Genomic DNA, 15,509 nt, shown 5'->3' with positions numbered 1-15,509 from the left:
TATTTGAATGAGTTGTTAGTTTTGAATGAGGTGGAGAGAAAAAATAACATTGTGCACACGCTTGTCCTTGTGTGTAATACTGTCCTTTTGTCCCAGTTAAGTCAACATATTGTCAGAAAACTGTGATGTCAGGGGTATTAAGACCCACTTTTACTCTGTGTGACAAAATATGTACTCTATTAGATAAAGGAAAAAAAAAAAACCCACTAAGGAACAGGTGTAGAGAACATGTGCACACACACACACACACTCTTACTCACACACACACTGGTCAATGCACACACCCTGACACGTAGTAAAACACCCGGGTAAATGTGTATAGGTCGTTGAAGGAAATTGACACAGTGGAGTGGATGGCCGGACGTGACAGATTTACTGACCATAACAACTGGGGTGGGGCAGAGTAGTGGCTCTTAGTTGTGCCTTACACAAAGCTTTAAAACCTCTGCACAATGTCCCTGCAGCCTCCCGGCAATTTGACTTTTATTCCATCACTTTCAGGACTACCAGATGTTTAGTGGATCTCACCATCCTCAGCTGTTAACAGCCAGCAGCTTCTCCTTATGTGCACTCTGGTGGATGCATCCTGATTTTTTAGTAACCAGTAAATTATTATTTAGAGTACTTTTCAGTAGTCTAGACATGCAGACATCAACTCACTTACATTACCTACTTGTTTTTTTGTTTTTTGTGTATGTGATGCAGACTTTATTGTCCAGATTTGTGTATTCATGTTTGTTTGATGCCTGTGTATGTGGCTCTGCTTTGAGTCTTCATGGGCAAATCAAGACATTGATACCCTCCAGTACTGCATTGGCCTTTGAATCCAACTTCAAAAGGCAAGGATAAAATGAACCAGTTCAGACAGGAAACATCTTAATTAGAAACGAAGCAATTAGATAGTACAAACCCTATTCCTTTTGCAGAAGGGTTGTGCATCCCTTATACCTCCCACTGTGCTGTGTAGGAGTTTCAAAGTCAAGTGTAAAAATTATCGGAGAAATCATTCTAATAAGAAAAACTGATCATTCCTGTGCCTTGGGATAAAAACAGTTTGCAACAACATTGTTAAATGATTAAGACATTTTGTTCTAATTGTCTGTATGATGAATTCTTCATTGTTTTCGTTTCCAGGAGGCAACAAACTAAGGAACCAACAGTTTCGACTGAACTGGGCTTGGATCTCTTTAGAGAAGGAGCACTATGTGGTGGATGAAGATGTTAAGTTCCTGGAGGTGGTGCTGAGACGTCGGGGCTACCTGGGGGAGACTTCATTTGTTAGTAAGTAGACAATGCAAATCACTACTATTAATAATTCCATCAGTGGTGATCTGTAGTTATTATTAAATGTTAGTAGAAATAGATGTGAGCATGCAATGTTTTTATTTATTGAATTATAGATGTATTATTAACTATACTATAATTATTATTTATATAACATGAAAATAGATTCTAGAAAATAAAAGAGAAATACGAGAAGAACATTTTTCTATTTACTGAAACCTAAAATGCCATTGTACAGCGTATTAGTACACAACAGCACACAGACACAACTAAATACATGTACACACTTTAAAATGTTTTAAGACCATTCCAGTGTTGGTGCAGACGCCCTGTGGGTCACACAAGTTATGACCTTTCACCTTTCTCTTCAGGGCATTATTTACTTTCCAGTCACACAATAACAGAGACAACACGTACACATGAGAAAGGTCACCCAGAGTTTCTGGACATAGAAAGGCGCCACTCCAACTGTTAGTCAAGTCAATTTACTGTCCGGAACTAAACGAACAATAACGGTTAAACACTGTTAAAAAAAAAAAAAAACTAGCTGCTGTAAGTGTTTATGAGTGGAAGGAATTCTTACTACTGCAGCAAATGGCCTATTTTAGTGCTGCCATTTATTCTATACAGATAAAATGACCTGATGTTAAAGGTCAAATCCCATGGGATGACTTGCTATCTGTATCTCTGTATGCCGCAGGATTTGAAATAATGAAACATTTCTCCGGCGTGAAATGAAAGTTTACAATGCACATGATATTTGTATGTATTTCAGTGAAATTATCATAAAGTAGGTTATAGACAGACAGAAAAATAAAAACTAAGAATACACATCTATTTTATAATTCATGTTTATAAGCTGAAACTGAAAATACAAAGCATCTTTTAATATATATATGATGACTGCACTGAGAAACCAGTGCAAATTAATATTAAACAACAAATGTATGCGTCTTGTAGAATACGTTGGACAAACAATCAAATAATTATCCCTTGTTTTCATTTTCTGGTGCATCACTACTGTTTTATTAATAGTCGCATTATATATTAAAGAAGTGCTTATTTAAACTTTGGATGACCTCAGTATTAAGTGCTCAGAGGATACACAGCTTGCATTTTCATAATGTCCACAATTACTGTTGTTTGCTTCACAGTTTTGCTCCTTGCAGATTTCTTTTGACTGACGATGATGCACCTCTCCATACTGGGGATCGAAAGCACACAAAGGAGTAATTTTGAAATATTTTTTCCAAGTCAGAACCATTTCGTTTTGACAATACCCTCAAAGTACAATAAGTACTAACGTTTCTCATTCTAAAGGCATAAGTGGTGAAACCTTTTATGTTGTCAGTTCAGTAAGCGAGTACATGTTTACATCCTCAGGCAGCAATTGTCTCATCATACACCGCTTTGTTCTGTTTTGTTCTATTCTTCTTTTTCTTTTATTAAACCTCAGAGATATATTATATAGAATATTTTTGTAGACCAAACTAAAAAACTGTTATCATTGTGCTATTACACTGATATCTATTTATACCAGTGTCAAACCATTTGCTTTTTTATTTCTGCCCTTTCTCAGCCGAAGAATGAAATCTCAGACTTTAATCATAAAGTTTGGTTTTAGTTAGAAACATGCTACCTAAAATATAATTAATCTGAGGCAGAATAAAACAGCTATTGCCCTCTCTCAGCAGGGTGAGATCTCTCATTGTAAAAAATAAAATAGGAGAGCAAAATGCAAACCATTTGATTAATCAGCTGTAACAAGAGCAGCCTGACAATTCAAGCCCCCATCTGCTCCAGTGTTACGATGAGGCAGTGACTGATTTCAAGCCAGCGTCGTCTCATGAGGACTGAGAATGTTTTTTTCTTGCCCAGCCCGACCTGAGTGAACACTGATCAGAGGAGTAGACTAGGTGGCATCAGTTTGGAGGCCATAGTGAACCCATCTACCTCAAAGCCTCAGCGACTGCCGTGATCAGGACCATCCAATCCAGACCGAAGGCGATGGAATTAGGGGCGAATCATACTTCTCCTCTCCTAGCTACGTACTCTTTGAAGACTGTTTACTTTTCAAGCTCCATTGAGCACGGCCATTTTATCTCAGCTCATGTCTGTACTTGCATATCAAAGCTCACTTTTATTTTCATCAAAGAACAGAATGGAGATTTTCTTGAAACTCCCCAGATTTCCCCGTCTATTTAAGATCTTATGTGCAGTACAGCTGTGATATTTTCGTTTTTCTCGTTCTTTCTCTCTCAGTCGTAAACAAACATTATAAAAACTCACTCCGGTGCTTCATTTTTGCAGTAATTTCGTAATTTCTACATGTTAATTCTACAACATTTACTGCTAGACCCCTGTTGTGGCCCCTAGACGTGTGGCCAATACAACAACAATGGAAAGGCTGTATGACATTTCACCAGCTTCAGTGCTCCTGCTCAACAGGGATCCTGCCTGTTTCACAGCTGTAGTGACTATAACCCTATCAAACAGCTCACATGCTGAAGGTCAGGGAATGCAAGTCAGTGTCTAACCACTTCTGCTAAGGCCAGGCTGACAAGAGGGATAATTGGCTTTATTCCCACTTTGGCCATTTCAACTGAGGGGTGGGAAACTGCACTGAGAAGATGGGCAGATATTGTTAGATTAGACCAACTAGGGTTTGACATTTTCCTGGCTTTATAGTACTTTAATTGCATCTTTTTTATTTACAATATATGCATAACTTTAGCTATTTGCAGGCACGCAGATAAACAGTTACAAGAAATGTGTTTATTTAAAGATAAATATGAAAAATTAATGTTAAAGGTTGTCAGTGCCAAAAACTGACAAAAGTGGTACGTTCCCTGAAACGCCTGATGTATGGCATTTTCACAGGTTTCGCAAAGGTGACCTGATTATGATAATAACCATTTTTTTCCATGTCCTTTCTAAGGTATTGGTACAAAGGATGGCACTGCAGAAAAGGACAAAGATTTCCAGGGGAAATCTCAAAAACAGGTGCAGTTCAACCCAGGCCAGACGACAGCCACGTGGAGAGTCAGGATCTTACCAGATAGCAAGTATGAAGTGTCAGAGACCTTCCAGGTCGTTCTGTCTGAGCCAGTGATGGCAGTACTTGAATTCCCCGAGATCACCTCTGTGGAAATCCTGGACCCAGATGATGGTCAGTAATCATTTCACTTTCAACCATTTATTTTTATTGGGATATTTTAATATTTAATTTACTTGCCTAAACTGGGGTTTTCAGCAGGTTTGGTGTTGCAAAAATCCAAAACAAATATTTGCAATGTACTTTGCATTTTGAATTTTGGGGTTTTGTTGCTTCACAATGCTGCACATTCAGGTGGAGCTACAGTGATACAGCAGCTATGTGAAATATCATTCAGCATTTCATGTCATGTTTCTTCCACCTAAGACGAGCCCACTGTTTTGCACAAGCGTTCACAGTCATATACAGAGAAAAAACCTTTATAGAAGAGACAAAGATGCCAGATTTTGAATAAGGGGTGCAACCTCAGTGGCTGGCACACCCATGACAAAGTAGCTGTCTGCTTTACCAGCGACAAATAACACAATACGTGTCTTTAATCTGTGGTTTAGAGCCTGAAAAATCAATAAGGAAATAAGGCACTGGATTTTAGGGAAAGTAGATAAGTCAAAATAATAAATGGTATTTTAAGTATCTAAAAGCTGTTTTGACAGCAGGACATCCAGGAATCTTTCAGCCTTTCTCTCAGCTGTATTCATGTTTTGAGGATTTATTAGAGAAATGCTTCTGTCAATGTGGCTGAAGGCATCCACGCACATAATATTTAAAAATAACATTAATTTACATGAAGACTAACACCTGAGAGGAGGTAACAACACTGCGAAGCCAGCATGCATTATGAAAACATTTTCTTTCCGCAAGAGTAGATAAATATGGTAAAAGAAGATGTGGAAAGCAGATATATAACCATGCTCACCTCCTTTGCATGTGAAATGATCATAATGTTAATATCAAAGAACAGATGAACAGTTTTTCCAACAACAGCTTGAGTGTGATAGAGCTGAGATGGAAACTGCATAATATAAATATGGATAATGCCTCTCATCATCCCATAGGGCTTCACTGGGTGAAGAGAAAATTTGCCATCAACAATTTATGCTAATTAACATCTTTTGTTGGGACTTTTTTTTTTACACAAAACGTCAGTCTCTGGATGGCAATCAATAAAACTGGCAGCTATCTCTCTGCAAGATGTAAAAATCTATTTTTGTTTTCTTATGCCCTTTACCGACATTACCTCCCTGCAGCCATATGTCTATTATCATATCATTATACTGTTTATATTTTCTAAAGTTTTAATGCATTTTGGCCTCTTGAGGTCAAATAAACTTTGAAGGTTTATAAAAATGTATGTTTCTTTACACTGAGTGCAGAAAGATGGAATAGCCCAGGGGCTGTCACCATGAAACAGGCAAAAATAAATTATTTCAGGCCATACCTACTAAAGTGGCTCAGACTGAAAACAGCTGGGTGGGTGTTAGAAGCACAAAGTAAAGAGTGGCCACATCGTCCTCTGCCATTGTTTGCATGGTGCTTTGGATTGGAAAGGACAGGTCAAGTTCTGTTGACTTTCCAACGCCTTGTTAATGTGGGTGACGATGATGCTCGCAGAGAAGGATACAAAGCTTCTGTTTGTGCTCTGTGGATTTAATGGCTGAAATGTTCCAAGCTCATTACCTTTCTGAATGCTGCACGAAGAAAAGGGAAGACAAAGAGATGGAGAGCTGCCAGTAAAACTGTTGAGTAAAAAAAAAAAAAGGACAACAGGTTTAACATGTCTCTGCCTGCAAATATAATGAACACAGCTTTTTATTGCAGGCAAAATAAGTGAGCAAACAACAACAGACTTCTCAAATGAAACCAAGTGTGTTATAGACAGATGCATGCACATTGTTTTTTTTTATTAAATGCTTAATTTTTAATTAAGGATTCCTGACAGCATTTTCCACAACCATCTGTATGACTTGCTGGGTCAATAACCAGTGCTGTCTCGTTGTGTTGTGCTCTGTAAACGGACTCTAGCTTTTAATATTTGCTGCAGATAAATAAATAGTAGATGGTGGGTTTTGATAAAACATGATGGAAGCACAATCAGAGGAGATGTAATGAAAACTGTCATTTGTCCCAGTGCACAAGCTGCAAGCTTTTGTATGAAAGGATTCTGATGCAAATAATGTCGCATATGATTTGATGTTCTGAAGCTTCTCAGCATTTAGTTCTATTCCTGTCACAATGAATTTACTGTGTTCTATTTACCAGAGAAGTGATCACACACACTGGATTTTCTCTTGCCAAATATCGGAGAAGATTTAACATAAAGGTTTTCAACTAAAATGCCATTAACCGACTGCGTCATAGTATTAATGTGTTATGTTGATACTGGATTTTTCCCACATACAGAGTCAACAGTGTTCATACCCTCAGCTGTGTACAGCATAGAGGAGGACATTGGTGAGCTGCTCGTTCCTGTACAAAGGAGTGGAGATGTCAGTCAGGAGCTTATGGTCATCTGCTACACCCAGCAAGGTAATACAGGGATGATGTAGCATTTCATCTATGTATGTGATCATTGTTCATCAAAAAAAATAAATCCATTTCGGGGAAAAGCAGATCTTATATTGTAAAAGTAAACTAGTTTTGTGGCAGAATCTGGATCATTTCCTGTAATTCTGTTTTGTGCCCACACAGTTTCAGCCACAGGCACCGTCCCCACCACAGTGCTGTCATACTCAGATTACATCTCCAGGCCTGAGGACCATCACAGCATCCTGCGTTTTGACAAAGGAGAGGTGGAGAAATCCTGTCGTGTTGTGATCATTGATGACTCCCTGTATGAAGATGAGGAAAGCTTCAATGTCACGCTCAGCATGCCCATGGGTGGCCGTCTGGGCTCAGAGTTCCCCACAGCCAGAATCACAATCATTCCCGATATGGATGACGGTAAGATGACATTTCACCAATCTTACTGTATTTGTGACATGGAAATTAAAAACAGTGTCAAGTAACTTGTGCATATACAAGGAATTAAGGGGATTAAATTATTAAACCTCCTTGTATCAGCTAGAGACAAGGTTTTTGTGCATTTTACTTTCAATTATGTTTAAATCCTTCCAAAAGAGGCAGCAGGAATCTGATTTAGTTTGAGGTATTATTGTATTTGTGCAATTTCCTCCTTTATGTGTGTATAAGCCGATAACCACCTTGACAATAGCAGAAAACTAGTTTTGAAAAACTTTTGTGAATGCAGTATTTTTTGCAGCATACGTTCACACAAAGAGACATTCAAACAGGTAGTCAGGTCTGCAGACAGACAGCAAACATGTTGGTGTGCATGTGTTTGAATTTTGTGTGTGTGTGTTTATGCTTGTCTACGAGTGTCTCAGAGAGAAAGCATTTGAGAGTGCAAGCCTCCTTCCTGGAGGCAAAGCCTTTATCTCATATCTGCAGGCTCAGACTGGAGCGCTGATTTTCTCCCATATCTTCCTGACGCCTCTTTGTTCCCCAACACCTGACGGCCATTATTCAGTTCCCTATCGTTCTGACTATCTCCGGAAGCAATGCTGTGAAGTCAAGACTCTGTGATCGCAGGCAGGCAACACTGAACCTGAAAAACCCAGCTTGATTGTTCAACCATCTTTTCCCCCTTAAATCAAAACACATCTGAATCTAGATAACTGGGGTGATGATGAAGTATTCAGTTCAGCATTTAGTTATTGGATTTCTTGGTTGTAGTGCTTTAGCCAGAACACCATGTCCAATACAAAATGACTAATTTTGTGCATGTGCCTGAAGTTTGCTGCAATTATTAACTATTGTCTTTCTGTTATAGGTCATATAGGAAATACATATATCATGTTTGCTGCAGAGTGTTGCTAATAGCTAGCGAATGACAATACATATTTAGGCAGCTTCTACTTTCAGGGAAGAATCGGTGCTAAGGATGTGGATCATTTGTCCATGAACCTCAGGTAAAGAGGTCTTGTCTTTGAGGCAGTTTTCAGACTGTATAGGAGCTTATTTTCCTCTTCTATTCCCATGGGTCAGAGGGAGACACACTTCAAGTGGATTTGTTTGACCTGCTTGAGGAAGGAGGTTTTGAATGTTTTCGTACTGTAGCAGCATCCAATGTAACCTGAGAGTGAGCACAAGGCCTTTTAACCTCTGCCGCTCCTGGGTATTGACTTCAGACTGTCAAGACATCTGCTCAGAAACACGTTTTTAATAGGATGTACAACAGTCTGTCCTTCGAGGCATTCATCCTGCTTCACATAGAAGTGTTTTTTTTTACAGCAGCTATTACATTTCCAGATAGTGTCACGGCCTTTAGAGATGGCTCTGAGCCAGTGCTCTCATGCATGTGTTTATGTCTGAGATTTGATTATTGTTAGTGAATCTCCTCCATGAGCAATTTAGCATAAGGATCAAGGATGTTTGAGTTGACAAATAAAACAGATATTACTACATCGGATAAGATAAGCCATTGTGAAATTTTCTTTGAAAGGCGTCTCAGAAGGACAAAAGCGAAGGATTCATGGTCTAAGGAGTTACTTCCTTAGGGGGTCACACTTACTGCTACTGACAAATAACATTACTGTTTTTTCATATAGTTGAATATAACAAACTCTAGTTCATGATGACCCCTGGTTAAGTGAGCCAGTTGTGCCATCGTATCGTAGTTGTTCACCTGTTCTTGCAGGTCGAATAGTCAATTCATGATAAAATATACAAAGAAGTGATTTTGTTGTACATTCTCAGGACGTAACAGGTCCTAAGTGTTATAGCACACAGAAACAGAAGAAAAGACGACTCAGTGCGTCAGAAGATTAACTCAGCTCAGACTCACAGCCAGCGTTAGCAGTCTGTGCTCAAGTTTATTCCTGTTTTATCTTTAATCATGTTTTCTTTGCCTCTAGCTTTGTCATGGTAGCTGAGTGACAATCAAAATCTTGTTATGCATATCAGTTTTCAGAAAGCGGCAAACTCACAGGGGTGCCCCTATGCGGCATGATTGCAAGGGCCGGAATACAGCCTGCTTTTGTGGAAGCCTAATATTAGTGTGTGTTTAACTACTTTTGTGCAATTTGGATTCTCGCTTTTACAACTTTAACTATGGCATGGTGAGAAACAGTGTCTGGAGCTGTGTGTATTATCTGTTAAGCTGGTTTCCTATTAGAATGACACAAGTACCTGACATCGACTCGACTGCCTGAACACACACACACACACACACAATATGTGTAAAGCTTGCACAGCAACACCTCCAAAGTATAATTTGGATTAGGTGGAGGTGTTTAGGTTTCTAGCATCCACTGAATAAATGGAATGTGAAGCGTGGGGAGAAATAAGGTGGTGTCAAACCTTCATATCTCCCTGAAGGAGGTGATAATGAAATGGAGCACTGATGGTGAAGTAAACGATAAATAGCTCCAAGGCAAGCGGAACAAGACCAATCTCCTGTCTGGAATAGTAGAAAGGTAGTAGGAGACTCACTCCCACTTTCAGTTCACCTATCCCTATCCTTCCTAGTTATTAAATATAAGTACTTCATTAGAGTTCCTTACTCCACACCATATATAAGGAAAAGAAGCAAAGAGACATCTGTCTTTGTCATCCTCCTTGTAGGAGTAGCTGTCCAGTGTGTGCTGTACATGTGAGAGAGAAGTCAGGCTCTTGCTGAGCACCTGTCCCTACTGGTGAAAGGTCTATGCTTCAGCTCCCCAGGAGGGCTCTCAGCAGCTACACTGGGCTGTGAGCTCAGATGGTTCTTAGAGACACACACTACCGATATCAGCAAAAATGCATCTCAGCAAGATGTCTTCTTTCCAAGCCAGTAAACCAGAGTAGCACAAGATGATGAAATTAGAAGCCACGGGGCACCAATGTATCAACACTGAGCAGAGAGTGGAGCTCTGTGCAAACACACAGTCTTGGCTACAAATGCCCAAGAAACCACACAAGTGCAGAGGGAGTTGGAGCTTGTATTGTCTGCCAAGGCTCTGATGTTAATCTGACAATTTATGGTCTTCTAAATTAAGAGTGTTTATAGCTTTTACACCTAAATAAGAGGAGGTTAATTGCACTTATAGCAGTTTGCAGTTTTGAAGATTGTGCCATGCAAGAGAATAAACCCTGAACCACAGATGAAGAGGAATTCAGCTCTGTGTGAAGTAAAAATCACCACATTCCTGCACACAAAATAAAATTTCTTCATCTGAGGGAATTGTATTAACTAAACAATTCAATCAACAGCTCTAATCTTTAGTTAGTAATTCATATTTCTGTCTAAACCTTTTTTACAGCACTTTATTGTAAGGGCATTTACATCAATCATGTGATAAAAGATGAGATATTAAAAAGATATATACATTAAATCTTTGATACAGTATTTACCATGACCTTGTTTAACAAGAAGCAATTACTACACTGTTAATGCAAATGAACTAAGTTGTTAACAATATGTCACCTGTGGGTGTCAAGGCAAAGTTACAATTTTTACCTACAGCCACACAGAGTCATGCAGGATCAGTTTCCAGCTGCTGTGTTTCGAGCTTGTCCAGAGCCTCCAACAAACAACTATCGGTGGTTGCAAGTGTGAGTGTGGTTAGGGATCATTGTTCACTTGCTGCACCTTTGATCCCGGCTGGTTGTTCAGGTTGTCTGTTCAGCAGGCGAGGATTTGCCAGGGATAGAGTCAACCCTTAAATACTAACAGACTCTGAACACAACTGTGCAAACTCAGGTGCAAATAATTGACTGGTGACTTGTCTACAGGATAAGGCTAGAGAGCCATGACTGTCACATGGCTTGTGATAAAGTAATTTAACTAATTGAATATTTGTCAGATAATATGCACCATACTATCCGGGGCCATGATAAAGATACATTCCATAAACAATACATATAAAAGGAGTGATAAATGTACTACAAGCCAAAGATTTTAGTTGCAGCCCCCTTTTTGTATATGTCAACTCTCCTTCTGTATGTAGAAGTGGATAATGCATGATTAATAGATAGGGAACTTTAAAAATTCACCTTGAAAACAAAAAATAGAGAGGAGAGTTTAGTAGAAAAAGATAAGCAGAAGCCAAAAACCCAAATAAAAAGTAAGGTCACAATAAGAATGGTAAATAGAATCTAAATGACTGCAGAACAGTAGAAGAGGCTGATAGTTGACAAGGTCAATAAAATATAAAGATTGTGTCAATTAGCAGGAATTAACCAGTTTCTTTTCTTCTCCGTTTCACACACACAAAAGCCTCGTACTAACTAATGCACAAATAGACACCTGATATTAAAGAGCTGCTGCTGAAAGCTTATTGCTAATGATGACAGTTTACTATTTTTACACCAGAGAAATGAATTATGATTACCTTCCTCTACAGATACGGAACATCTGGCAGCTTAACATTAAAAGACTGTAAAGTTTACAAGCCGTCTACGTAGTGGTGAACAATAGCTTGCACGAACAGCTGCTCTTCTCAGAATACCTTCTACTTTCCCAGCAGCACCATCTGTGCATAAATGGGCACATCTGTATAGCTTCTACTCTGGGTTTTGCTTGTGGTAGTTCTGGAGAAACTTGTTCTTTCTTGCTGAGTTAATTGCTGTTTTATATCGACTCCACATCCGGGAAAATGTTTTGGTGGTTGGGGGTGTAAGACATGGGAATGCTTGTACAGCAGGACCTGACTCGTGTATTTATAGTCTTGTGTCAGTTGCCTGTAAATTTTGTTCTAGTTCTGTAGGGGTGATTATGAGCTGTTTAAAAGATGGGTTATTCCTGTGTGTGTGCAGTATATCCTGGATAAGGATGAATCAAGACAGGTCCTACAAACCCTGTCATTATGTCTCACCTGGATTCCCATTCATTCTCAGATAAACAGATGTCCAAAGCAGAGAGGCGCTGGCTTTAATCAACAACTGTAGGACACTCAATCCGGAGTCAAACGTTTCTCACAGTCATCGAGTTGTAGATTATTCCATATTCTATATTGAATGCGGTTCTGCTTTTATGTGCTTTCGTTGCTAAACAGAGATTTGTCGAGCACACAGTGGGCATAAGAGCATTTGCCTAGACTCAATTGAATTTCACCATTAGAGAAGCCACTTAGCGCTGTGGGAATGTCATGCAAAGTTCAGCTGAAATCAAGCAGTCAGTGGGAGTGTAACAGTCCCCTTAGGGATAACTGTGTCTTTCCTTGTGCCTCTTCTTTTACTTTATTCACACTGGCTACACTAACAATATCTCCTTTTTTTGCAATAAATTGACCAGTATAATAACTATGGCTCTTGTTTACTTTACTTATTTTAACTTATTTTGTGTATTTTCTATCAAGATATCATTATTTTTTAAAACATCAATATCAATCAGATTTAAACTGGTTTATGACAATTATAAGAAATTATAGTAAATCATATAATAACTGCAAAATCTTACATATATATGACTTCATTTGTTTTGTTTTGTTTTATAAGTATATAATATTATATAATAATTTTATGGAAAGCTGTTTCATCTCCACTTACTGTAAATAAAAGTGACCTTGCATGTTTGTGGCATAGGAGGCTGCTGGAGCCTAGCAGCCAGTGGTTTACCTTTCAGTTAATGGGCCTCAGATCTTTGAAGTCTAGTATTTGTCTGCTGCACCAACCTTATCTGATTACTGGACTAGTACAACAGGGCCCAAGATTCTGGCTGCCAACCTAAGGCAAGTAGATCTGATTACTCCTCTTGCAGGGATCCAGTGCAGGTAGCCAAAACCATCTTTGTTTGGTTTCTCTGTGGGGAGAGCAGCTGGCAGCTGTAAACCTCTTGATGCAGCATTTATTGTCCTGGCTGTGCTTTCAGGATAGATTTGAACCTGAAAGTGATTTTTCAATGCCTTATGCCTGCACTTGTAATATTTTTTCAGCCATCAAAAACCACATGTGAAAAAAGTGTTTTCCTTTTTAGAACATGTTTTATCTTGCTAATATGGAGCTACCAAGGCAGACTGCATGGACATATTTTATATAATCTAAGACCTAGATTATAAAAAGAATAATTCTATTTAATGCATAGTACAAAATGGTAAACAATTAATAAGTAACAAATTATTAATAAAATAAAACATTTTCCTGATATTTTCCAGTAATTGTCGCTGGCAGCACTGCTGACTGACTGTTCATCTCTTTATCTTTTTTATTCTGGTTTCATTAGATAAAGAAAAATCATTGCACACAGTAGTCACAGTAGTATGGATTTGCTTTTGTGAAATGCCTTTATCGCTTAGTTCCACATTCCCACTTTCCTTTCTGTCTCATACAGCGATGATGAGAAACAGCTAAGTACTGTTTTGTAGGTGCAGAGTTTCATTGTCATGGAAACCCCGACTCTGCCCATGGCCATTACCATTCACCTAATTTATTTATTATTTGGTCACAGCCACTTTAAAAGCACAAGGCTTCTGTTGTTAGGTATTTATCAATTATATTAATATATATAGTATACTATACATTAATAGATTTTTGGTTTAGTTTCAGCTTTTGGCAGCTTAGGTTGTTTTTGTGTTGTTTTTGTGTTGTTGTAATAGACTGATAGACTGACTCCCTGTATTTTAAATTCATACTGTAAAAACAGTCTCTGTGATGGCAGATGACAGTTGCTGACTATACAACCCAAATTGATCATAACACAGAGGTCCAAACCCTTAGGTGGCCATTTCTCGAGCAGCATGATGTGCACAGTTGAGGGGAAACAATGTAGTGAAAGGGTTAAATAGAATAACAGTGGGTAAGTTTGGCTGCAGTGGAATCTCAGCTCATAGAAACACTAATTGCAGTCAGGCAGGCCCGGGCTGGCACTTCAAGCTCTACATCCCCCAGACCTCCTGTCAGGCCTCCTGTCTGTCCCATCACTCTCAAAGTACTGTACCACACTCATCCAGAACAAGACCAGGAAATTCAGCTGTGCTTTCAGGTTGCTTTTTGTCTTTTAATAATCGCTACAGATGTAGAAATCCCCCTCAAACACCATTCCAGGAAGTTAGAAAGTGCTGTTTAAGGGCTGCAATTACAGTGTTGACTACCTGCTGGTGTTTCAATGGAAACATTCCCTCATTTCTCCTGTAATCAGAGGTAATCTTATGCCAGCTATTATAGAGTCAACTCACTACTTACATCAGGAAGTTAAGTATCCTGTTGTAAAACAGCTAAAAGATGAATGTGGATTATACTGTATTCTCCTGTGTGCTACTCCTTATCTCCTTCACTCCTTTTTCTGTTGTGCTCCCCAGCTCCTGTCTTCTACTTTGGAAACACACACTACCACGTGGATGAGAGCGATGGCTTTGTGGAGGTGCAGGTGTGGAGGACAGGGACTGATCTTTCCAAAGGAGGAACTGTCACAGTGCGCTCCAGAAAGACAGATCCTGTCTCAGCTGAGGGTATGTGTCCCTGCAAGGTGCATTTCTCTGACAGCTTCAACTGTTTAGTGCTTAGAGGAATAGAAACTACAGAAAACAATAGACTTAAGTCATCACCCTGTCACTCACTGTTTCCCTGAGCTCAAGAGTCCACGGAAATCTTAACACTGGATGATGAGTAGATGACCTGAAGAATGTAAACAGTGTTTTGGGTTAGAGTGAGAGAACGCAGGGCTTCTCTGTTGGTCCCTTGCCCTGTAGGCATTTGATTTACACAGTATTGTGAAGATAATGGTGGTTTGTGAGTGAGGACACAGATTAGGAATGCATTCTGCTTGTTCTGCACGTTGGTAAGTGCTTTAGATTCTAAGACTGGTTTCCATCTCCTTAAGCCTGCCCTACAGCCTCTATTATTTCATGCCTCTAGGCAGTCTTCTCCATTTTGCATAGATTCTTAACATCTCTGCTCTTGTCTGCATTATAACTGTAAAAATAACTAGCATCTAATCATATGAATCACAGTTGCGCCCGTAAGTGGGTCATAAATATGGGAAAAAAGCCTGCGGGCAAAAGGTGAGCTCTCAATACCCAGAGTCTTGAAAGAATGGCAAATGAATAACCTGTTTACACTCTGGGACATATCCTATTTCATGCAGTGCTTCTTAATTCACACAACAATTCCTAACTATACGTGGTTCACAGCCACAAGATAGAAAGCATCATTTTGTCAGCACACAGGATATATGCTTTCATCTTGTGTTCTGGCT

General features: G+C 39.1%; 1 protein-coding gene across 1 annotated transcript in view; it reads left to right on the top strand.

The window, feature by feature from the left end:
- frem2b (FRAS1 related extracellular matrix 2b) overlaps window positions 1–15,509 on the top strand; it is a 50,207-nt gene that overhangs the window by 22,996 nt on the left and 11,702 nt on the right. Inside the window, exons 3-7 of the mRNA XM_026376123.1 lie at window positions 1,135–1,281; window positions 4,223–4,453; window positions 6,740–6,865; window positions 7,028–7,279; window positions 14,614–14,763. Coding sequence (XP_026231908.1) covers window positions 1,135–1,281; window positions 4,223–4,453; window positions 6,740–6,865; window positions 7,028–7,279; window positions 14,614–14,763 — 906 coding nt within the window. The remainder of the gene's footprint in view (window positions 1–1,134; window positions 1,282–4,222; window positions 4,454–6,739; window positions 6,866–7,027; window positions 7,280–14,613; window positions 14,764–15,509) is intronic.

This window comes from Anabas testudineus, chromosome 13 (assembly GCF_900324465.2).
Source record: "Anabas testudineus chromosome 13, fAnaTes1.2, whole genome shotgun sequence".
Lineage (NCBI taxonomy): Eukaryota > Metazoa > Chordata > Actinopteri > Anabantiformes > Anabantidae > Anabas > Anabas testudineus.
This window is presented reverse-complemented; position numbering and strand designations above follow the sequence as displayed.